Raw genomic sequence first — 23,448 nt, 5'->3', positions numbered from 1 at the left:
TCTCTTTTGTATGTGAACCGTTTCACGTGTGTAGACCCGTGAAGATTCCGGGGTAGAATAGATCTTCAGCAACCCATGCCTGCCGTAAAAGGTGACTTTGCTTGTCGTAAAAGGCGACTAACGTGATCAGATGGTTAGGCTCGCTGACTTGGTTGATGCATGTCATCTATCCCATTTGCTCGGATCGATGCTCATGATATTAATCACTGGATTTTCTGGTCCAGACTCGATTATTTACAGACCGCCATCATATAGCTGGAATATTGCTGAGTGCGGCATTAAACAACCAACCAACGTTTCACGTGTGTAACACCTTGATCTTTTAATTGAACTGCAATTTCATTTTCCGTCATATCATAGAGACAATCTCTGATGATTCCTTTGCTTGAATTAAGAGTTTTATGTGGTGAAATGAGTACAGCAGTAGAAACCAAATATTTGGCAGATTGTAAGGTTGTAGACTGTTTTTGTGTTTTGCATTCAACCAGCAGTAATCCAGACCAAAGTTTTTAACATCTTGCACATCACCAGCGATGCCTTAAAGTGACTTGGAAATGACAAAAAGGTTGAGTTTCAATGGTGTACTATAAGAAGCAGAAACGACTAAAAATCGAGACCAACTATTTGAAATATTCTTTGAACTGGTATGTTCCTCATCAGAGGAATCATCTAAAACACGTTTTGTTTTTGGGGTTTGAGCCATGGTGAAGTTGTAAATAGTTCAGCATCCCAGCTCCCCACCCACCATGGGATGGTATACTCAAGCAGATTAACGAAAATATGAATTAATCTACCAGATTGGCCCATGAGCCGCCGCCTTCTGGGCATAAGCCTCTAGGCAATTCAAATATTTCACAAACAAAATACCAGATTCGTCACATAAAAATTTGGCCAAGTCCTAAATTAGAAAGTTAAATCAAAAGTCACACAATTATAAATACAATAAGTGCTCAGGGCTCGGCATGACCAGCCGATTGATAAGACCGGGCCCATTCTACCACCCGTCTAAGCGAAGTAAGGGTCGAAGTGGTGTATTGGACAAAGGAGTGCTATTCTTCGAACCAGTACCCTCAACCACCAGACTCCCGTCCTCCGCCGACACAGGGGCGCAACCCACGGCAAACAGGTTGCCCAATTCGATCGCTTTTTACGACCAGCAATGGGGTGCTGTGGACACATTCTACCCCGGGTCCACGCGGGGGAAGAGCTATTAGTGTTACCCAGCACTCACCACGGGGAGTTTGCTCTTCACGAGTGCCTTCAAATTAATAGTCTTTCAAAGGTTTTAAGTGATGTCGCAGATGATTTTAATATACCTTGATGTGGAAAAAATATGCACACTATTGAGAGACAGCTACAATTATGCCTCAATAAAATTCAGAAATTGTCACAAGAGAATGGGTTTGAATTCTCTAAAGTCAAAACAAACAGTATCCATATTTTCCGCAAATATAAACCGCATAAAGACCCTGAACTATCTTTGGCTGGTTTTCCTATTAATGTTGTTAAGGAAGCCATGTTCTTGAGTATTATTTTTGATAATCATCTAACATTTTTACCACATATAAAATATCTGAAGACAAAATGTCTGAAGGCAATTGACTTGTTGAAAGTCGTTTCTCATTCAAAATGGGGAGGGGATCAGACAACTCTCTTTCATTTATATTGTTCTCTCATCCGTTCCAGGCACTCGTGAAGAGCAACCTCCCCATGTTGAACGTTGGGTAGGGCTAATAGCTCTTCCACCGCGTCGACCCGGGGTAGAATATGTCCACAGCACCCCATTGCTGGTTGTAAAAGGCGACCAAATATGGCAACCCGTTTGCCGTGGGTTGCGCCCCTGTGTCGGCAGAGGACAGGATTCTTGTAGTTGAGGGCAATGGAGCCAGGAACCAGTTTTCCTTTTGCCCAACACACCACTTTGACCCTTACTTCGCCTAGACGGATGGTAGAATTGGCCTGTTTCTATCAATCGGCTGGTCATGTCATGCCCTGGCATGGTTAATACATTATATTGTATTACTTTTACAAAGTACTTTTGAATATTACTCATTATAAATGTATGGCTGTAACATTGCCTTGAGTCCAATGCCTGTAGGCGGTGGCTCATGGGCCACTCTGGCATTATTGACCTCTGGGTTCTATTTGTCTTGCGATAATTGTTGAGGGCCGAACCAGCCTGACTATTATTCTGTTTGACATATATAGCTACCTGTGTCCTTCTTGCTGGAGTATAGCATCCCCGTAACCCTGGTGTTTGTAGTCGGCTTCCACTACAACATCGTCCTTGTTGACACTCCATGGTGGGTGGGGAGCCGGTATGTTGAATCACTTTTCACTATCATGGCTACTCAACAATATACTGGTTCTCGTACAAAAAATAATAGACGTCATTTAGACACAGACACAATTTTATCCTCAGATGATGAGAGTACCACACAAACTAATGTTGATTCCTGGCCCCGGTTTCTGGTTGTCGATGGTGTTGATGGAGCTCCTCTTAAGATCAACCCTTTCATTGTATCAATAGCTCTCGAAGGAATATGTGGAGATGTAAAGAACGTGACTCGCCTCAGGAACGGGTCATTGCTTGTTGAATGTTCTAAACGTCAACAGTGCATAAATCTGCTCAATGCACACCATTTCGGAAACGTTGAAATTGCTGTCTCTACTCATAAATATTTGTCATCTGTGACCGTGCCAGATGTCTTTCTGACATGTCAGAAGAGGAAATTCCGTTCGAACTTCAATCACAAGGCGTCACGTTTGTGAAAAGATTCACAGGGAAAGATAATGATAGAATTGTACAAACAACTACATATCTTCTTACATTTGCTTGTCCAAAAGTACCAACCTCAATTAAAGCTGGATATTTCAACATCGGAGTGGATGTGTACATTCCAAATCCACTGAGTTTCAGTCTGAGTCTGTGCCTGTGCCTGTGCCTGTGACTGTGCCTGTGCCTTTGACAGTACCTGTGTCTGTACATAAACCTGCGACAGTGAGAGAAGTACCTAACACTAAACATCTCACGAACAAGGAAAAGAAACAATTAAAAAAGAAAGAATTAAGGGCCCTCAAACAAGTAGAGGTGCCATCTACTTTGATAATCCCTGTAGAGGTTCATAACACTTTTGAACCTCCAGCTATGGAGGTCCATCGCTGACATTACAGTGTAGAGGACCTTCCCCCATATCACGATCTCCAATTGAACCCCCATGAACCGCTCAGCTCAATTAATCCAATGGAATTGTCGAGGACTTCAGAACAATTTTAATGACCTTCAGCTATTAAATCAAGATTTAAAACCATCTGCATTTTGTTTACAAGAAACTTTCCTTTAAACTACTGATAAATCTGATTTAAGACAGTATGATTCATACCATTGCTTTTCCCCTCCAGGGGATAAAGCAACTGGAGGATCTTCTGCTATAGTGAGGCAGGGTGTCATTCATATTCCTGTTCCTCTCAATACCCCTCTTCAGGCTATTGCAGGCACGCATAACATTGCATATTGTTTTTACTTTATGTTCTTTGTATGTACCACCATCGTACTCTCTTCGACAGTCTGATCTTCAGGCACTATATGACCAGCTCCCTAAGCCCTGTGTTATCATGGGAGACTTGAATGGCCATAACCCACTTTGGGGTAGTACTGACACCAATAATAAAGGAAAAGTACTTGAGGATTTTTTCCTAAATAACGATATGTGCATTTTTTATGATGGTACTCACACATATCTACATCCTGCAACTGGCACTTACTCTTGTCTTGACTTGACAGTTGTAGATTCTAACTTACTTAGTGGATCTGAATGGTCAGTCCACGAAGACCTCTGTGGAAGTGACCATTTCCCTACCATTTTACAATCTGTGACACCATCTGATGTTTCTCCATCATCAAGATGGAATTTTACTAAGGCAAACTGGGCTTTTTATGAAGTCCTTTGCACTAATCAACTAAAACCTGATGGTTTTCTTGATGTTCCCGACCCTATAAAACTCTTTTCCGATAAACTTAATAAAATATCTGATGAATGTATTACAAAGTCCTCCTCGAATCCTCACATACATAAACCATTGTTCAGCAATGATTCCAAACTAGCTTGGAAGGCAAGGAAAAACGCTGAACACTATTTCCATCGCCATTCTATGCTCCACAATTTAAATAAATTTAAAATATTAAACGCTAAGGCACGGCGTACATTTAAACAAAACAAGCGTCAATCTTGGCACCATTATGTCTCAAAGATAAATTCACGTACGCCAATATGTCCTGCTTGACTGTATTGATTTTTCCATCACAAGGGATAAATATTTCAGTGTAAAAACAGTGAAAGACCTTTTTAGTAACGTTAACTCTCATTTAATACTATGTTTTTTAACAGAAATAGAACTTATACATACATTTTGATGTAGTTGCTGTATTGTTTTAAAAATTGGTAGTGCAAATTTCATAACTTAGATTGTTATTGGCTGTACCCTCGAGGGGGCTTGAAGTAGCATAAAATTATTGTCCCCCGAAGAGGGTGTGTAAGTCCAATATCATTCGATGTATATTTCTGCATGCCAGGCTCTTAAGCGTAGAATATTCGTCATTTTAATCTTTGGCTTAATTGATTCACTGTCGCCAGTGACTGAAGAGATTATATAAATCCTGCTTGGGCCCATGCAGGAAGCAAAGGCACTGTAAGTCCCCATGGTCCCTAGTATGGCGATCTCCCTTTAGTTACTGACGATCTCTAGCCCATTTTTATATTGTGTTGTTCACTTATACTTATGACTTTTATATATTCTCAACTAGTTTTAAATAGACTCTGTGATAATCTAGTTATTGTACTGTCCATCGTTGACAGCTTTTTATTTTGTCTAAATATGTGTATTATTAATGTACTTCTCGTCACGATATGGCTGAAATACTGCCGATGTGACGTTAAATTTTAACTCACTCACTCACTCAACATCTGAGCAAGTAACCGAAAGAAAAAGAAACAGTTGAAGAAAAGGGCCAGGACTCTCCAGCAATTGGGGGTGACTCCTTCTTTAGATACCCCTGGAACGGTTCATAATTCATTTGAACCACTCGATATGGACGTCACTCCATCAAACCCTGTACATGGGAGTCGCCATTCCACACGAGCTAGATCCCCAGTTGATCCTCCATGAGTGGCTCCCTCAATTTGATTTTTTCAGTGCAATTGCAGAGGACTCAGGAAATGTTTTAATGAGATACAATTGCTGGTACAAGATTTTAGACCATCTGCACTATGTCTTCAAGAGACATATCTTATACATACTGATAAATTTGATTTACGGCAGTACAACTGTCATCATTTCTTATCTCCTACGGGAGATAAAGCTTCTGGAGGATCTTCTATTTTTGTGAGGCAGGGTATCATTTGCAGCCCGGTTCCTCTTCATACAAATCTTCAAGCTGTTGCCATTCGTTTAACTTTGCACATAGTATTTACTGTGCTCATTGTACATTCCTCTACTACACTTCGACAATGTGATCTTCAAAACACCAACAATAAAGGAAAGTACTTGAGGTATTAATTTCTGACGGTCATTTATGTAATTACAATAATGATTCAACCACCTATTTACATCCTGCCACTGGAACGTATTCAGCACTAGATTTATCTCTCACAGATTCAAACCTACTTAATGAATTTGAATGGTCGGTCCATGATGACTGTACTTGCATCACCCTTGCGAGCTACAAGTCAGATAACCCCGAACCTCTTCCATTCAAGAAATGATGGTACAAGTGTCATCATATTTGAAGGTGTTTATTCTGTAGATGGAGGTTCTCATAAAGGGTAAAAGGCTGTAAGAAATTCAAACACAAATGATTACTTAACCTGGTCGCTAGCATATAATATCATGTGTTTAACAAAAAGTGTCCACATTTTAAAATCACTACCGTAATTTGCTATTCAACAAAAATAACAACTTTTAGTCCACAATGCCCTAAAACAGACTTTAAAGACACACCTAAACAACGTAAGAAATATCCATCTACATATAACCTTATGCGACAATAAATTATAAGGGAAATCATACACATAAATTGAATGCGTCAGCATATTAAAAAAACGCGCGAAAACTTAGTCACATTACAAGGTTTGTCAAAGCGAATTCCCGACATATCATCCTATGACAGCCCAATTAAACTGTACACAAACAATCTTAACCATACTATCATAAATAAACTGCCAATACTCACACTGTGGTGTGTCACAAGTGGTCAAAACCTAATTTTCCTGATTGCGAGAGCGAACGGCGTGGTTTGTCTCGCTTACCTTTAGGCAACGACAAATTTGACTCGCGCACAGGAGAGCTCCAACAGCCAGGGAGCATACATTGCGGGAAACTGTTACACTGTAACAGCACACTCCCCGCCTGATATCTCACCGAGATATCACCTCAAGTTCAGCAACTAAATCTAATAAATCAAATCTACATCTAAAATAACTAAAATAACACATGAAAAAGTACTTTGGCACTTGAGAGTTCATCTTGAACTGGACAGTTTATGAAGTTTCAGAGTTTGGAGATAGCAGTGTTACCAACTCTGTAACTGGATGAATGTACCTCGTAATCTTTCCTCCTCTCATTATTCGAAGTTCAACCTTTCGTACTTTCCCATCACTGCTTGGGAAGGCTCTCTCGACAACAGCCATTGGCCAATCATTTCTAGCACTGTTCTTCTCATTCAGTAGAACAAGATCACCCTGTAGCACATTTCGCTGGTCCTGAAACCACTTCCGTCTTGGCTGTAGAGTGTGGAGATATTCCTGTCTCCAACGATTCCAGAACGTATTTGCGAGGGATTGAACTCTCTGCCATTGCGATCGAAGCAAGTCCTTAGAGTCACAAAGTTCCATTGGTTCCACCTCATGATTAATCTTCTGAGTCAAGAGAATGGCAGGGGTAAGAATTTCTGGCGACTGAGGATCTGAGGAAATTGGGACGATGGGTCGCGCATTCACAATCGCCGATACTTCAGCCATGAATGTCGATAGAACTTCATGAGTTAAATCCCTATGGTGGGTTTCTGCCAACATCGAGTCCAGATAATTCTTCAACAACTTCGATATGGATAGCCCTTGTGGTAAGACACGTCAATAAAACAGCCCACCGCTTGTTATTATTATTAGCCTGACCCCCTCTAGTGCGACATGTAACAACAAACCATGGTCCAAAGGTGTCTAATCCAACGTAAGTGAAGGGAGGACTTGGCATTAGACGGTCACTAGGGAGATCAGCCATCTTCTGGTATTGTTGTCTTCCACGGAGCTTCCGACATGAAACACACTTGTATATGAGCGAGGAGATCACCCTCTTAGATCCAGTGATCCATAAACCAGCCGACCTAACTGCTCCTTCTGTGAACGTACAACCCTGATGTTTGACCCTTGAGTGATGATGACGCACCAGGAGCCTCGCAAGGTGAGAGTCACCAGGAATAATGGTCGGGTTTTTTAGGCGAGCATCAAAACCTGCTTTGTTTAGGCGTCCGCCAACACACAGAATACCATGTTCATCCAGCTTTGGATCCAAGCTCAATATAGTGCTATTCCTTGGGATGGGTGAATATGCCAGCAGACAGTCAATCTCTGCTCCAAAGGTTCTGTACTGTACCTTCTTCATTAGAAAGCGTTCAGTCTCTTTCAAGGTGTCCGAATTGATTCCCAATGGATCTTTGTTTTGGATTTTGCGAGCCATGCACTTGAGTAGAGTGAAAGCGAGTACAAGACTTTCCCATGAAGAAAATTTTTCAAGGTAGCGTGTGTCCAAAGATCCACTTGTGTCGCATACCTTTGTCTTCATGGACGAAGGTGCAGGTCTCAGTTCCTTGTCATTTTCCTCATCAGTAAGGATGAAGGTATGAGCACAGGAATCTTGGGAAATTGTCGTTGGACCTGAGAGCCAACTTGATAAATTCAACTGCGAAGTATGGATGGATCTGGTACCAATATCAGCCGGGTTCTTATCCGAATGGACATAATGCCATTGTTCTGGTTGAGAATATTTCCTGATACGGTCAATCCTGTTAGATACATACACATAAAACCTTCTTGTTTGATTGTAGATGTAGCCTAGGACTATCTTGCTGTCTGTGTAATACTGAACAACATCAAGAGGAAGTCCGAGATGTTTACACACCAGATCCGCAATTTCAACTGCAAGTACTGCAGCACAAAGTTCCAACCTTGGTATGGTGTGCCCATGCGTAGGAGCAACCTTTGCCTTGCCAAGAATGAAGCCTGTCCTTTGGCCTTCATCTTTAGCAACAGTTCTCAAGTAGGCCACAGCAGCTACGGCCTTCTCCGATGCGTCTGAGTAGACATGTATCTCTTTTGTTATGACACCCTGAAATGAGACAGGCACATATGTGCGTGGTATCTTCAGTTCCTCAAGCAATGTTAACGAGTCCTTCCAATCTTCCCATTCTCGTTCACTGGCAGAAGGTAATGGTTGATCCCAGTCTGAATTTCCAGATATCAGATCCCGAAAGAGAATTTTTCCACGAATGGTCACAGGAGCAGCAAATCCCATAGGGTCAAACAGACTGTTGATTGTGGATAGAATTCCTCGCTTGGTGTAAGGTTTTGGGTCTGCAGACACTTTGAAAGTGAAGGAGTCAGATTGCAAGTCCCACGCCATTCCTAGGCTATGCTGCACAGGAAGCAAGTCTGACCCTAGGTCCAGGTCTTTTAGGTCTTTAGCCAAGTCGTCTGATGGGAATGTTTTCATAACCTCTGGATCATTTGATGCTACCTAGTGTAGTCTCAGATTTCCTCCTGACAGCAATGCTTGCTGTGTTCTCTTTATTAGGTCAATTGCTTGCTCGGTAGTTTGTAGACATGTTAGCCCATCATCAACATAGAAGACTCTTTTGACGAAGAGCTGCACATCCTTTCCATATGTTTCTACAACAGACTTGGCAGATCTCCTCAGTCCGTAAGTGGCAACAGCTGGTGAAGGGCTGTTTCCAAAGACATGAACTTTCATCCTGTATTCCACCAACTCTTGGTTTATGTCATTATCCTTATACCATAAAAATCATAGGAAATTCCTGTGTTCCTCTTTTACGAGGAAACAATAGAACATTTGCTGAATATCTGCCATTACAGCTGTCGACTCTCTTCGAAAGCGTAGAAGCACACCTACAAGACTGTTTGCCAAGTCTGGTCCTTTCAGCAGCACATCATTAAGTGATATCCCCTCATGATTTGCTGAAGAGTCGAACACTGCTCTTAACTGGTCCGGCTTCTTCGGGTGGTAAACCCCAAACAAAGGTAAATACCAACGTTCCTCATCTTCCGTCAATGGTGGAGCCAACTCTGCATGATCATTGTCTAGAATTATCTGCATGAATTCCAGGAATTGTTGTCTTTTGATGGTGTCTCGTTTCAGGCAGCAATCTAGAGTCTTGGCCCTATTCAAAGCTTGGCTCCTATTGTTTGGGAGCCGCCTTCTGCCATTTCGGAAAGGAAGTGGGGCAATCCAGTTACCTTCTGATGTTTTGACCATTTCATTATCCATGATTTTAAGGAACTCTCTGTCCTCCACAGATAATCCTAATTTGTCATCCTCTTGAATGGTAACAAATAGCTCGTCCTCATTTTGTCCATTTCTTTCACGTGCTGTGAAGATAACCTTGTTTTTCTCATTTCCTGATGACCAGCCTTCCTTCACTTGAAAGTGATTGTCACAAGGCTTAAATATGGATGGGTGTCCATCTGACAGAATGTAAGTCTTATTTACCGTGACTTGCTTGGGCTGATGAACTTTGCCAAGGCAAGTTTCGCCTACAATCACCCACCCAAGAGAGAGTTTTTGTCCATAGGGAGTCTTGTTTGGGCCAATTCGTTGGTCCAAAACATGGTGGGCCTCTATTAGATCCCTACCAATCAGAAGGAGAATTTGTGCGTCATTGTCCAGAGGGGGTATGCAGTTAGCAATGTCCTTCAGGTGATTATAGTGCATTGCAACCTCAGGTACAGGTATCTCTTCTCGGTGATCCGGAATCTGATTACATTAAATCAGTGTGGGAAGCTGTAACCTGGAATGTCCATCAAATGACTCTACGATGTAGCCTTTGGCCCTCCGGCCAGAAGTATCTTTGCGTCCAGCACAAGATGATAGTGTGTATGGGATTACTTCACCATCTGCCTCCATGATCGTAAAGAATTCAGACATCACTAAAGATGCATTGCTCTGATCATCAAACATAGCGTACATTCTTGTAGCCATATCAGGTCTTCCCTCTGGATAAACTTTCACAAGAACAGTTTTTGAACAGGACTTTCCAGCAAATCCATCTCCACATATCTGAGTGCACTTTGAAGCAATAGGCACTTTGCTTATGTCTGAATCTGTCTTCTCCCCGCCATCATTCACTCGGGGAGAAGGTGTTCCTGTTTCTGAGTTCTGTTGTTCCCAATTAACAACATGCAGTGCTGTAGCATGTCTACTGCTTCCACAAACTGCACATTTAACAAATTCCCTGCAGGCTTTGGCTAGGTGGGTCGATGTCAGACAGCACCTGTAACAAATACCAAAGCGCTTGATTAGTGCCTTGCAGTCTTCAATAGTCTTGAGCTTGAATGCCTTACATTGATTCAAAGAGTGATCAGTCTTGTGAACAGGGCACAGTTTTGACCAGTCCTGGTTTCCTCTAGTCTCCTGGGTGACCTCTGTCTTCCGATTTGCTACGACCAGAGGTGGTTGTGAGAAAGGCGGTTTAGATCTGTCTTTCCTAGGGGAAGCTGTGTAAGTTTCATGTGCAAAACTTGGATCATTTTTCTCCTTGCTTATGTCTCTTACGAAATCCACAAAAATTGAAAATGGGGGGAACGACACTTTGTTAGTTCTTTTGTATCTGGTGGCATGAGATGTCCATCTCTCCTGGAGGCCGTAAGGCAGTTTGTTGACAATTGGTATCACCCCAGCTGAGGAATCAAAATAAGATAGAAGTGCCTTGTATTCATCCTGACCCTTGATGGATTCAACTTCCGAGAGGAGGTCTGAAAGCTTGTATAACAATTCATTATTCTTGTAAGTCAACCTTGGGAAAGCAGCCAGTTTATTCTTCAGCGCAGCCTCAACCATCTCTGGGCATCCATATCTTTCATCCAGCCTTGCCCATATTCTTTCAAGGCCTCTTGAAGGGTTTTGCACATTAGCAGCTCTCAAACTGTTGGCGTATTTCGAGGATGCAGGGCCCAACCACTTCACTAATAAGTCGAACTCTTCAACGTCTGTAGCCTGCAGTTCAGCAATGATCCTGAGAAAGCTTAACTTCCAAATGGCATATGATTCAGGCCGATCGTTAAAACTTGAGAGCCTTGTGAGCAGTAACTCTTTCTTCAGCAGGGAGCGTGACAGTTCAGTAGCAACAAACATGTTATTGCCCTCATCCCTATGAATGTTCTCAATTCCATCTCCTTGATGTGCCACTGAGTACACTAAATCTGCCTCTGCACATGGAATATTAGTTTCCGGCAATACATTAACTGGTCCCTGTTGAGCCTGTGGGGGAGAAGGTGAAGTCAGACGTCTGTTGGCTTCTTGTTGGAAGTTGTGCCGAGGCACAGATATGTTACTCGTTTGGTTTTGTGAGTGCCTCGCTACGTAATCCCTTGTGCGATCCTTGGCACCTTCAACTGGTAATGAGAGATGACTGCTTGATCCCTGAGAATCTTCCTCTAACTGCAAGGCCCTTACTTCCGCTTCATTCTGTTCTTTGAGAAGTTTGAGGTCAGCATCCATGTCTTCCTTCTTACGAGAGGCATGAGCAGCAGCAAGTTGTTGCTGCTCCTCCAGAAGTGCACGCTGCTTAAGAATCTCTGCTTCCTTGACAGCATATTCTGCCCTTGCACGTGCTGCCTCTGCCTTAGCACGCTTCCTAGCAAGAGACGAACTGGTGTTGCTTAACCCAGATTTGCTGGTGTGCATAATAGACTTTGTATGATAGTATGATGAATCAATGAGTTCCCGGACGTGATGATCTAAAAGTTTGCCCGTGACTTCAATTTCACTTTTCAGTACCTGGTAGTTCTGCAGATGTAGATCTAGGTCATTGTTGCTATCAAGAGTGTTTGTACGCCGTAAAAAGTCTATGTATCGCGATGACAGTTCACAGTAATGTGTATGCACTTGAGCCAAGCTCCGTTCAGTAAGTCGTAATGACTTGAGGTCGCCTTGGTATTGACTACAAGCTTTAAGAATTCCCGTAAGTTCCTGTTGGGCTTTAGCTAGTTTAGCGCAGTGTGCATCCTTGGTCTCCTTATACATTCCACTTCCTTTTTCTGTTAGAGTTCTCAATCTGTATGAAGTTCCAGTAAGTTCATCTTTTTTAATAGTTTCCATCTGCTTCAAACTCATAAACTCCTCAGACCTTTCTGCTTCAGTTTTGTCTATGTCAGACATGATGAATTTTCTCATAGTAGTTATTACTGTATGTTGTAATCAGCTTCTAACTCCTGTTGTTGCCTGAAGAGGGTTCCTGTCCTATTGCACAGTGTAGATATACACAAATCCCTGTGGTTGCATTTTCCTGTTAACCAGCTTGCAGCAGTCTTATACTAGTCCTTTTACTGTACTTGCATCACCCTTGCGAGCTACAAGTCAGATAACCCCGAACCTCTTCCATTCAAGAAATGATGGTACAAGTATCATCATATTTGAAGGTGTTTATTCTGTAGATGGAGGTTCTCATAAAGGGTAAAAGGCTGTAAGAAATACAAACACAAATGATTACTTAACCTGGTCGCTAGCACATAATATCATGTGTTAAAATCACTACCGTAATTTGCTATTCAACAAAAATAACAACTTTTAGTCCACAATGCCCTAAAACAGACTTTAAAGACACACCTAAACAACGTAAGAAATATCCATTTACATATAACCTTATGCGACAATAAATTTTAAGGGAAATCATACACATAAATTGAATGCGTCAGCATATTCAAAAAACGCGCGAAAACTTAGTCACATTACAAGGTTTGTCAAAGCGAATTCCCGACATATCATCCTATGACAGCCCAATTAAACTGTACACAAACAATCTTAACCATACTATCATAAATAAACTGCCAATACTCACACTGTGGTGTGTCACAAGTGGTCAAAACCTAATTTTCCTGATTGCGAGAGCGAACGGCGTGGTTTGTCTCGCTTACCTTTAGGCAACGACAAATTTGACTCGCGCACAGGAGAGCTCCAACAGCCAGGGAGCATACATTGCGGGAAACTGTTACGCTGTAACAGCACAATGACCTCTGTGGAAGTGATCACTTTCCCACCATTCTTAAAGCCATTAACCCGACTGCCGATCCATCTTTCTCTCGATGGAATTTTAAAAAGCCAAATTGGTCATTGTATGAAGTATTATGTACTGCACAATTATTGAAGATCCGATTAAACTGTTTTCCGCCCAGCTCAATAAAATAGCTGATCAAACAATTCCTAAGTCCTCTGCAAATCCACATATTCGTAAACCATGGTTTACTAAAGATTGCAAACAGGCACGAAAATGTAGGAAGAAAGCGAACAAATATTTCCGCAGACATCCTACAGTTCATAACTTAGATCATGTAGAAATTACAAATGCAAAAACACGGCGTGCTTTTCAACAAAGTAAGCGTCAATCTTGGAGAAACTGTCAAGTTCGTGTGGGTTCAACCCTGTCTGATCATTATTATCAGGATCAGGGTGTCCCACAAGGCAGTATTTTGTCTGTTACTTTATTTAGTATCAAGATTAACAGCCTGTCAAAAGTCTTAAATGATTCAGTTGATAGATCGTTGTTTGTGGACGATTTTAACATTTCTTGTCGCTGTAAAAACACGCACACTATTGAGACAGCTGCAATTGTGTCTCAACAAAATCCACAATAGGTCGCTTGTTAACGGCTTCAAATTTTCTAAAACTAATTGTTGCAGAAATATAGACAGCACAAAGACCAAGAACTATTTCTATCTGGCACACCCATCAAAGAAGTTGAGGAGGCCAAGTTCTTGGGGCATATTTTCGATCGCCGCTTGACTTTCTTGCCACATATAAAATATCTCAAGGCAAAATTCCTAAAAGCTCTAGACTTGCTGAAAGTCGTATCATACTCGAAGTTGGGCGGAGATAACACCACCCTTCTCCATTTGTGCGGATCAAAGATCTGCGTGACTGCATTGATTTTTCCAAAGTTTTAGGCATCAAGGATCTTTTTAATCAGGTACGTTCTCGTTTAATTCTTGGTTTTTGAAAGGAAACTCAATTGATTCATAAATTTTGATTACAATGTTTTGTAAATAAATAAATTCGTTTTTACAATTGGTTGAATAAATGTGATAACCGAGATTGTTAGTGGCTATATCCTCGAAGGGGTTAAAGTAGTGTAAAATTATTGTCCCCCTGAGAGGGTATGTAAGACCACGTCTTTCAAAGTGTATTTTTTTCTTCCACGTTCTTAATAGTAGTAATTGTGTTATTTTAATGTTTGGCTAAATTTGACAGACATCGCCAACAACTAAAGGGATGATGTAAATCCGACTGGGATCCATGCAGGTAGCAAAAGTACTGTAAGTCCCCATAGTTCCCAGCACGGTGATCAACCTTCAGTTGGTGGCGATCTATAGCCCGTTTTTGTCATGTGTTGTTGTATGATTAGTTAGTTATCTATTTTTACATGTTCCAAAACTAGTTTTACGATAATCAGTGATATTCTAGTTATTATACTGCTGTTCGTCGGCAGAATTTTATGCAGTTTAATATATTGTTAATGTCAAATTTTGTTTTGTCACGATATGGCTGTTATATTGCCGATGTTAAAATTTAACACACTCACTCACTCATCCGTTCTAAACTTGATTATGGTTCCATCATTTATGGCGGAGCCTGTAAAAGCAACTTACATTTTTTAGATTCAGTATATCATCAAGGCCTGAGGCTTTGTCTTGGTGCCTTTAGAACATCACCAGTTGACAGCTTATATGTAGAGGCTGATGAGACATCTCTCAAACAACGTTGAATTAAACTTTCATTGCAATATGTGACTAAATTATACTCAAATCCTTCGAATCCAGCATCCGATTGTGTGTTTAATCCCATGTATGGAAATTTATTTCAATCAAAACCAAAACTTGTTCATCTTCTAGGGTTCAGAATTAAGCCACATATTATCGCAACTAATATTGATCTTTCTGCTATCTCACCATACAGGTAACTGTCTACACCTCATTGGCAACTAGTCAAACCGGAGATAGACCTAACACTAACTACCCTCAAAAAGGCTAACAAAAACCAGTTGGTCTATCAACAAGAATATTCCAAATGGCGGTCAAACTATGATACCTATCGTTCTATTTTTACCGATGGCTTCAAGGATGGTGGCAAAGTTTCAAGTGTCACTGTCATTGGATCTAAAAGGGTGTCTTCCAGAATCCCAGATAATATACTGATCCAAATTAAAAACTTCACAATCCTAAAATTTAACATTTTGACCAGTTATCATTGTGGGCCCTTATTGTGTATTTAAACAGTAATGGCCACGTATTGTCTTCAGATAATTCCCGTTTTTGTGCAGGTGAATCGATCAAAATCATGTGCACAGCACTATAGTGGCAAAAGTGTTTTTTTCACGTGCAACTGGTCACGTGGCCATAATACCTCACGTGTTTTCAGCCATACTCGTTAGCAGTCATTAACAAACAAACAAAAAACACAAGAAAACAAAAGTCTTTAGGGCCATTTGTCATGCCACGCCTTTCAAATCTGCAACGTGAACGTGCCATCGGCATGTTGCAGACGGGAACGTCCGTAGCTGAAGTCGCAATGACGATGGCTTGTAGTCGACGGACTGTTTATGATTTACAGACGCGTCTACAGCAAACGGGTACCACTGCTGATCGCCCTCGGCCAGGTCGACCACGTGTGACGTCACATGCAGAGGATCGTCAGATTGTCTTATGTCACCTCCGTAACCGATTTTTGACGGTTAGATCAACCAGAAATGAACTGTTTAGGGGTAGACTGAGTGCGCAAACTGTTCGAAACCGTCTGAGAACTGCTCACCTTCAACCACGACGGCCATACTGCGGGCCGATTCTGACTCGATTACACAGACATCAACGTCAATTGTGGCCACAGCGACATTTACGATTGATTCAGATGAATTCAAATCAAGTCGTCTTCAGTGATGAATCCCGATTTAATCTTCGATTTGCTGATGGTATGGCGAGGGTACGCCCAGTGTTGTGTACAGGAAGTTGACAGATTTCGAGGCGGAAGTGTCATGGTGTGGGGTGCTTTCTGTGGCAATGCACGTTCCAGGCTTCTTGTCATCCGTGGCAACCTCAACGCTGCTGTTTACTGCGACCAAGTACTGGCACCAGAACTTCTGCCTTTTATGGCAGCACAATGACCCGGTTTGAGCTTCCAACACGACAATGCCAGACCCCAGACAGCAATTTTGATAAGGAATTTCCTTCAGAATGCGGGAGTCAATGTCATGGACTGGCCGTCAAGGTCTCCCGACCTCAATCCCATCGAACACGTCTGAGATGCTCTTGGCAGAAGTCTGCGCACTCTCCAGAACCAACCACAGAATTTGCAAGATCTTGGCCCCATTTTGCAGCAGCAATGGCGTTGTCTTCCCAATCATGTGTTCGCAAGCATCACAAGGTCCATGCGGAGGCGTTGTGTGGCAGTTGTCAACGTACATGGTTGCCAAACACGCTACTGAACTTGTGTGCCATCAGATTCTCGTGCTTGGGACTTCTGATTTACACTGTTGGTGTTATTACCGAATACCGTCATGCCTTCAGGCAAAACGTAATTGTTCTTCAGATCATCCGCTGATTCTTAATATCTTAAAATTGAATAATGTTCTCGCCAATGCCCAATACGACATCGTCTTTTGCTGGCTGCCCAGTCATGTTGGCATCACAGGTAACACTATGTCTGATACTGCTGAAAAAAAGGATGAAAAAAATGTCATGCTTGAAAGATCAGTTGCCTTGTAAGACGTCATGGAGTCCACATGGTGTTCAGACTGTGGTAAGACAATTTCTAGAGGAGATGTCTTACTTCGTCATAAAAAAACACGTCCATGGCTTATCACCAACACCATCATCTATGAGACCTGTGACATCACCGCCACCAACTGCACCACCACAGCTGCCGTGTGTCAGTCAGCCCAAACACAGGATGACGTCACATGATGATGATGATGAGCCACAGTCATCAAGGGACAAAGACGGTCTATGGATGCCATGCCACCATCCCGTGATGTCCCCGATACCAAGGGGGTGTCTGAAAAAGCGGGAGAACAAGCGAGAAAAGGCACACTCTTTATGGAGGCCACTCTTTTTATGGACGACACATGGCGACTCAGTGACATTCTGGAGGGACCTTTTCCTTCTTACACCTTGTGTCATCCTTCTCATCCTAACTATGATTCCTTTCAAGAACGTCTGAGGTCTTTTCAAACGTGGCCTAAACAGATGACTCAGACCCCTTATGGCTGGCTATTTCTATCAAGGACAAGGTGACCGTGTTATCTGTTATTGCTGTGGGAAGCCACAGACAAACCCTGGAAAGAACATCTGAAGCAGCCAAAGTCCCCTGCGAATACTTGTGTGTGTTTTTTCCTGATGGAGAAGTAAACAAAAAGTACCAACGTTTGGTGTCCGAAGAAGCACAGAAGAGAAGAGTCGAGTGTCTTGTTCACTCCTAGTGACAAAGTTTCCTTTTTTTCCAGTTTACAGACGTTCATACCCTCGTGGTCATCCTAGTGTTCACAAAAATCACAGGGACGCCCCTTATCCTGTGACTTTTTGTTTTGTTGTGTTGGTTCATGTGACCGGGTGATTTCCAGTTTCCAGTTTGTTTTCCAACGGCCCTTTTCAGGGCCAACCATCTCTCCCAAAAGAACGCTTTCATCCATGGCTTTGACGACCCTCAAACCAAAACAAAGAACCCACCTCCACCTCCTCCTCCTCCTCCTCCCTCCTCCTCCTCCTCCCTCCTCCCCCTCCACCGACGCCGCCGTTCCGCCTCTCTCCCCTCCACTGCCGCCGCCGCTGCCTCCATCCTCCCTCCACCACCACCACCATTTCTTTCTTTTTTAAAAAAGAAAAAAATGACCATAAAGGATTTTAGGTGCGCTTCTTTTAATTTTGATATGTTACTATTTTACGGACGCTCCTTATGGACGCCTCCTCCCCAGAAACGAATGAGGCGTCGGCTTGGAGCTGCGCACGCATCCCAGAAACGGAAGTGCCGCCATCTTGGAGGCGCGCGCCACCGGAAACAGATGTGCCGCCATTTTGGAACCGGAAGTGACCCATTCCTCGTCCTTTAGTGATGCCACCAAGTGATACTACCATGGCTTCCATAATTTCGCACGTTTGAAGCGCGTGTAATAGGTTTGATCAAGTAGGTTTTTTTTAAACATCTCGTAACTGTCTGTGATGAGACCATGTGCAGTGCCTATTCTATGTTGTTGTAACCTCGTATGAGTGCTGGGTAATTCTAATAGATCTTCCCCCGTGTGGACTCGGGGTAGAATGTTTCCACAGCACCCCATTGCTGGTCGTAAAAGGCGACCAAATTGGGCAACCTGTTTGCCGTGGGTTGCGCCCCTGTGTCGGTGGAGGAAGGGATTCTGGTGGTTGACGGCACTGGAGCAAGGAACAGTGTTCCTTTGCCCAACACACCACTTTGACCCAAACTTTGCCTAGACGGGTGGTAGAATAGGCCTGGTTCTATCAATCGGCTGGTCATGTCAAGCCCTGTGTATGAAGTCTTTGATATTGTTTGACACTGTGCATTTACGTTTTGAAAAGTCTTCTGTTCTGAATGTTGTTTAGATACTTGCCTAGAGCATATACCCAGAAGGCGGTGGCTCATGGGCCAATCTGGTTGATCTTTTCTATCAATCGGCTGATCATGCCAAGCCCTGCGTAAGGAAAACGTTCATGTTAAGTATATTCTGTATTTTTGAATGCCCCAAATGAATGTTCTCATTGAAAATGATATGTAATTAAATTTGCCTAGAGTCCCATGCCAGAAGGTGGTGGCTCATAGGCCAATCTGGTAATCTTGACCTCCAAACTCAATATCTATCAAGTTTCTTGTCATTGGCAGAACCAGCCTTGCATTTATTTTGGCATACAGATATTGTTGTTTGTGTCATATTTTCTGGAGTATAACAACCCTGTAGCCCTGATGTTTGCATCTTGGAGTTTCGGTGCATTGCAACACTGTCTGTTATGATACTCCGTCGTGGGTGGAGCAGGGTTGCTGAATCACTTCAATATAATCCAGGCTCACTGACACTCAAAAAGACGTCATTAAGACTCAAGTTCGTCTGATGAAGCTGATACACTTCCTGATTCCTGGCCTCGATTTATGTGATCGAAGCCACAGATCATGAACCACTAAAGGTGTTTAACGTCACGTCCAAGATTATTGCACTTATATAGCGACGTGCATGCATGTGTATGTGTGTGTGTGTGGCTGCTTGTACTAGTCCGGACTGATGCCGATTTATAGTGCTAGCACACTGAGAAACCATGCCGCAGTTTAACATGAATACCCCACTCAGACACAGTATACTGACTCCGAGCCAACCAGTCCTTGTTTTAGCCCCTTAATGCTGAGCGCCAGACAGGGTAACAACAAGAACCATCTTTTAACGTCTTTTGGTATGACGCGGCTGGGGATCGAACCCCGGACCTTCCGCTCTCCGGGCGGACACTCTACCATTAGACCACGGGGGCGGTGGAATGTGCGGGAAACAGCAATCTCTCAATTTATTATCAGTCAAACACTTTGCTAATATTGAGGTTACTGTTTCTAAGCATAGGACATTGAACTCTTGGTGTGGTATTGTTCGTGACAGGACACGTTCCCTTTCAGACATGACGGAAGATGAAATTGTTTCAGAACTTAAAAATCAAGGAGTACAAGCTGTCAAACGTTTCACCCAAAAGCATAAAAAATCAAATATTGTCCTAACGAACACATATTTGTTCACTTTTGTTCGTCCATCGGTTCCAAATTCAATTAAAGCAGTTATATCAACATTGATGCTATAAATGTCAAAAGTTTGGTCACGGTTAAAAAACTTACAGACGCCCCGTTGTTTGTCATGGTTGTGGTGTACTCAAGATCTCAAATTTCTAACTGTGAAGGCCAACACATGGCCTCTTCCAAATCCTGCCCTGTGTTTCAAACCGAGACAAAGTAGTAAAACTTAAATGTGAAAAACCCCCATCTCTTTTGCAGACGCTAGGGAGCTTGTTGCCAGTCAATCAACAACTCCTTCAACTCTTAATTATTCTGTTGCAGTGGCCAAATCTGCTAAAAACTTTTCATCGGTTCTGTGTCAGACCGATTTAACATGGGCCAATTCTGATCGACCTATTGCAAGTACTTCTGTCATTAACATTCCTATCTCTGACAGTAAATCCGCTTCACCACCATGTTGTGTTCAGGCTGAGGCTCAGACTTCATCTGAGGCATCTCCTGAAGAACCATCTGTTCTGGAACGTAAATTATCGAAAAAACAAAGGCAAAGGTTGAATAGGAAACAATCACCTTGCACCCCCTCTTCTTCAGAAGTACGCACTCGTGAAGAGCAACCTCCTCGTGGTGAGTGCTGGGTAACACTAATCGCTCTTCCCCCGTGTGGAACCGGGGCAGAATAATTCAACAGCACCCCATTGCTGGTCGTAAGAGGCGACCAAAGTGGGCAGCCCGTTTGCCGTGGGTTGCGTCCCTGTGTCGGCCGAGGACGGAGTCTGGTAGTTGAGGGCACTGGTTCCTGGAACTGTGTTCCTTTGCCCAACACACTACTTCGACCCTTACTTCGCCCAGACGGGTGGTAAGATTGGCCCGGTCTTATCAATCGGCTGGTCATGCCAGGCCCTGTGCGTAATATTGTGTATGCACACCTGTGTTGTATTTTAATGTATATTTTGGTCTTGGCCATGCATTACTTGTGTGAATTCTCAATTTTGGATTGAAGACATTGCCTAGAGTCATATGCCAGAAGGCAGTGGCTCATGGGCCAAATCTGGTAATTTCGACCTCTGAGTTCTGTATGTCTTCAATTTCTTGTCATAGGCCGGACCAGCCTGGCATTTTATTTGATAGAAAAATACAGCTATTCATGTTGTTTTCACTGGAGTATACCACCTCTGTATCCCTGATGTTTGCATCTTGGAGATCCAGTGCAGGAAAACATCGCTCTTTATGGCACTCCATGGGGGTAGGGGAGCAGGGGTGCTGAATAAATTACTTTCATCATGGCCCATAATCAATCTGGTTCGAACCGTTATGACAAGAAAAGACGTCCGGAAGCTGAGATTTTCTCAGCTGATGAAGATGTTTCTACTTCACCAAATTCAAATTCTTGGGCTCGGTTTCTTGTAGTCGAAGCACGAAATGAACAACCATTGAAAATAAACCCTTTTGCCATCTGTAAGGCCATTGAAGGTATTTGTGGTGAGGTGAAAAATGTTTCACGTCTCCGGAGCGGCTCTCTTTTAGTAGAGTGTGCTCGGAGACAGCAGGCTATCAATCTTTTGCAATGTACCATCTTTGCAAACACTCAAGTTGTTGTCACTGAACACCGAACTTTAAATTCGAGTCGGGGGATAATCCGCGACAAAGCACGTTGTCTGGCGGAAATGTCTGAAGAAGACATTCTTGAGGAACTCAAAGGACAAAGCGTCACGTCGGTGAAGCGTTTCACTAGAAAGGATGGGGAGAACATTGTTCCAACAAATACATATTTGTTCACATTTTCACTTTCAACCATTCCCCAGTCTATAAAGGCAGGCTATTTTAACATCGGAGTGGAGGTGTATGTCCCCAATCCACTCCGGTGTTACAAATGTCAAAAATTTGGCCACTGCTCCAAATCATGCAATCGTCCTACTGTTTGTCACCATGATGCAATCGTCCTACTGTTTGTCAATCATGATGGTTTGGATTATACAGCAGACCTCAAATGTATTAATTGTGCGGGTCAACATGTAGCGTCATCCAAATCCTGTCCTTTTTGTAAACGTGAAAAAGATATTTTGACTATCAAATGTCAAAACAACATATCTTACCTTGATGCTTAAAAACTCTTTGATAGCCGGACACCTTCATCAAAACAATCGTTTGCTGCTGCTGCTGCTGCTGCTGCTACCGTCTCTCGCCATTCAACCAGTAGATCTATAGAATGTCAGACTGACTTGACTTGGACAATTTCTTAACATCCGGTTCCTCTGACTATAACATCCGAGAGTCAGACAAATCATCTCCGGTTGTGACTCAGGCTGTGGCCCCATCACCACCAACTCCGAAAATACCATCTTCTGTAATGTCAGCTCCAAACAAACCTTTAACGGAAATGGCAAAAAAACAAAAGAAAAAACAAAGTAAAAAAATTACAACAAAGATCCCCACTGTCACTGAAACATCTGTAGATGTTCATAACTTTTTCAAGCCTCTTGAGATTGATGTTAACCCATCTTCACACCACAACAATAGTGGTGACTCATCTTCACATTCACGTGAGCCTTCTCCACATTCACGTGAGCCTTCTCCTATAGAACCACCATGAATCATTCTAGTCTAATTCAATGGGATTGCAGAGGGCTTAGGCACAACTTTAATGAACTGCAGTTATTAACAACAGATTATATTCCATCAGCAATTTGTTTACAAGAGACGTACTTAAAAAATACAGATAAATTTGAATTAAGGCAGTATAGTTCCTATCATTCTTTTTCTCCTCCAGGAGATAAAGCTACTGGAGGTGCTTCTATGTTGGTGCTGCGGGGCGTTGTTCACAGTCCTGTTCCGCTTGACACGAATTTGCAGACAGTTGCAGTTAGACTTACACTGCATATTGCCTTCACACTTTGCTCCTTATACATTCCTCCATCTTCAAATCTTCAGCGTAATGATCTCCAAAAGCTATACGACCAGCTCCCAAAGCCCTGTGTCATCATGGGTGATCTAAATGGGCATAATCCTTTATGGGGAGTTCAACCATTAATCAAAAGGGAAAAGTGATCGAGGATTTTGTTTCCGATAATGATCTTTGCATTTTTAATGATGACTCCGACACTTACTTACACCCTGCTACTGGTACCTATTCATCTTTAGATCTGTCTTTGACGGATTCAGTTTTGTTAAATGAATTGTCATGGTCCGTTCATGATGACCTATGTGGGAGTGACCATTTCCCCACGGTGCTTAAGCCCATTAATCCCACTGATGATCCACCTTCACCTCGATGGAATTTTGTGAAGGCTGATTGGCTTTTATTTCAATCTTTATGCAAAGATGAATTACAACCTACGTCTTTTCAGAATGTTACTGACCCAATTCAGTTGTTTTCAGATCAACTGAATGAAATTGCTAATGAAT

General features: G+C 42.5%; 2 protein-coding genes across 2 annotated transcripts; both read right to left on the bottom strand.

Moving 5' to 3' along the window:
* Nucleotides 1-6,536: 6,536 nt before the first annotated feature.
* On the bottom strand, nucleotides 6,537-7,016 carry LOC139457091 (uncharacterized). Its single transcript, XM_071238532.1, has one exon. The coding sequence runs from the start codon at nucleotides 7,014-7,016 to the stop codon at nucleotides 6,537-6,539; it is 480 nt and encodes a 159-aa protein (XP_071094633.1).
* Nucleotides 7,017-7,047: 31 nt separating this feature from the next.
* LOC139457090 (uncharacterized) lies at nucleotides 7,048-8,763 on the bottom strand. Its single transcript, XM_071238531.1, has one exon. It carries the CDS (start codon nucleotides 8,761-8,763, stop codon nucleotides 7,048-7,050), a length of 1,716 nt encoding a protein of 571 aa, XP_071094632.1.
* Nucleotides 8,764-23,448: the final 14,685 nt, after the last annotated feature.

The sequence above is a fragment of the Haliotis cracherodii genome, unplaced genomic scaffold (assembly GCF_022045235.1).
Source record: "Haliotis cracherodii isolate W230 unplaced genomic scaffold, xgHalCrac1.p SCAF_12, whole genome shotgun sequence".
In the NCBI taxonomy this organism is placed as follows: Eukaryota; Metazoa; Mollusca; class Gastropoda; order Lepetellida; family Haliotidae; genus Haliotis; species Haliotis cracherodii.
The sequence above is the reverse complement of the archived record's forward strand: the minus strand, read 5'-3'. Positions and strand labels throughout refer to the sequence as shown.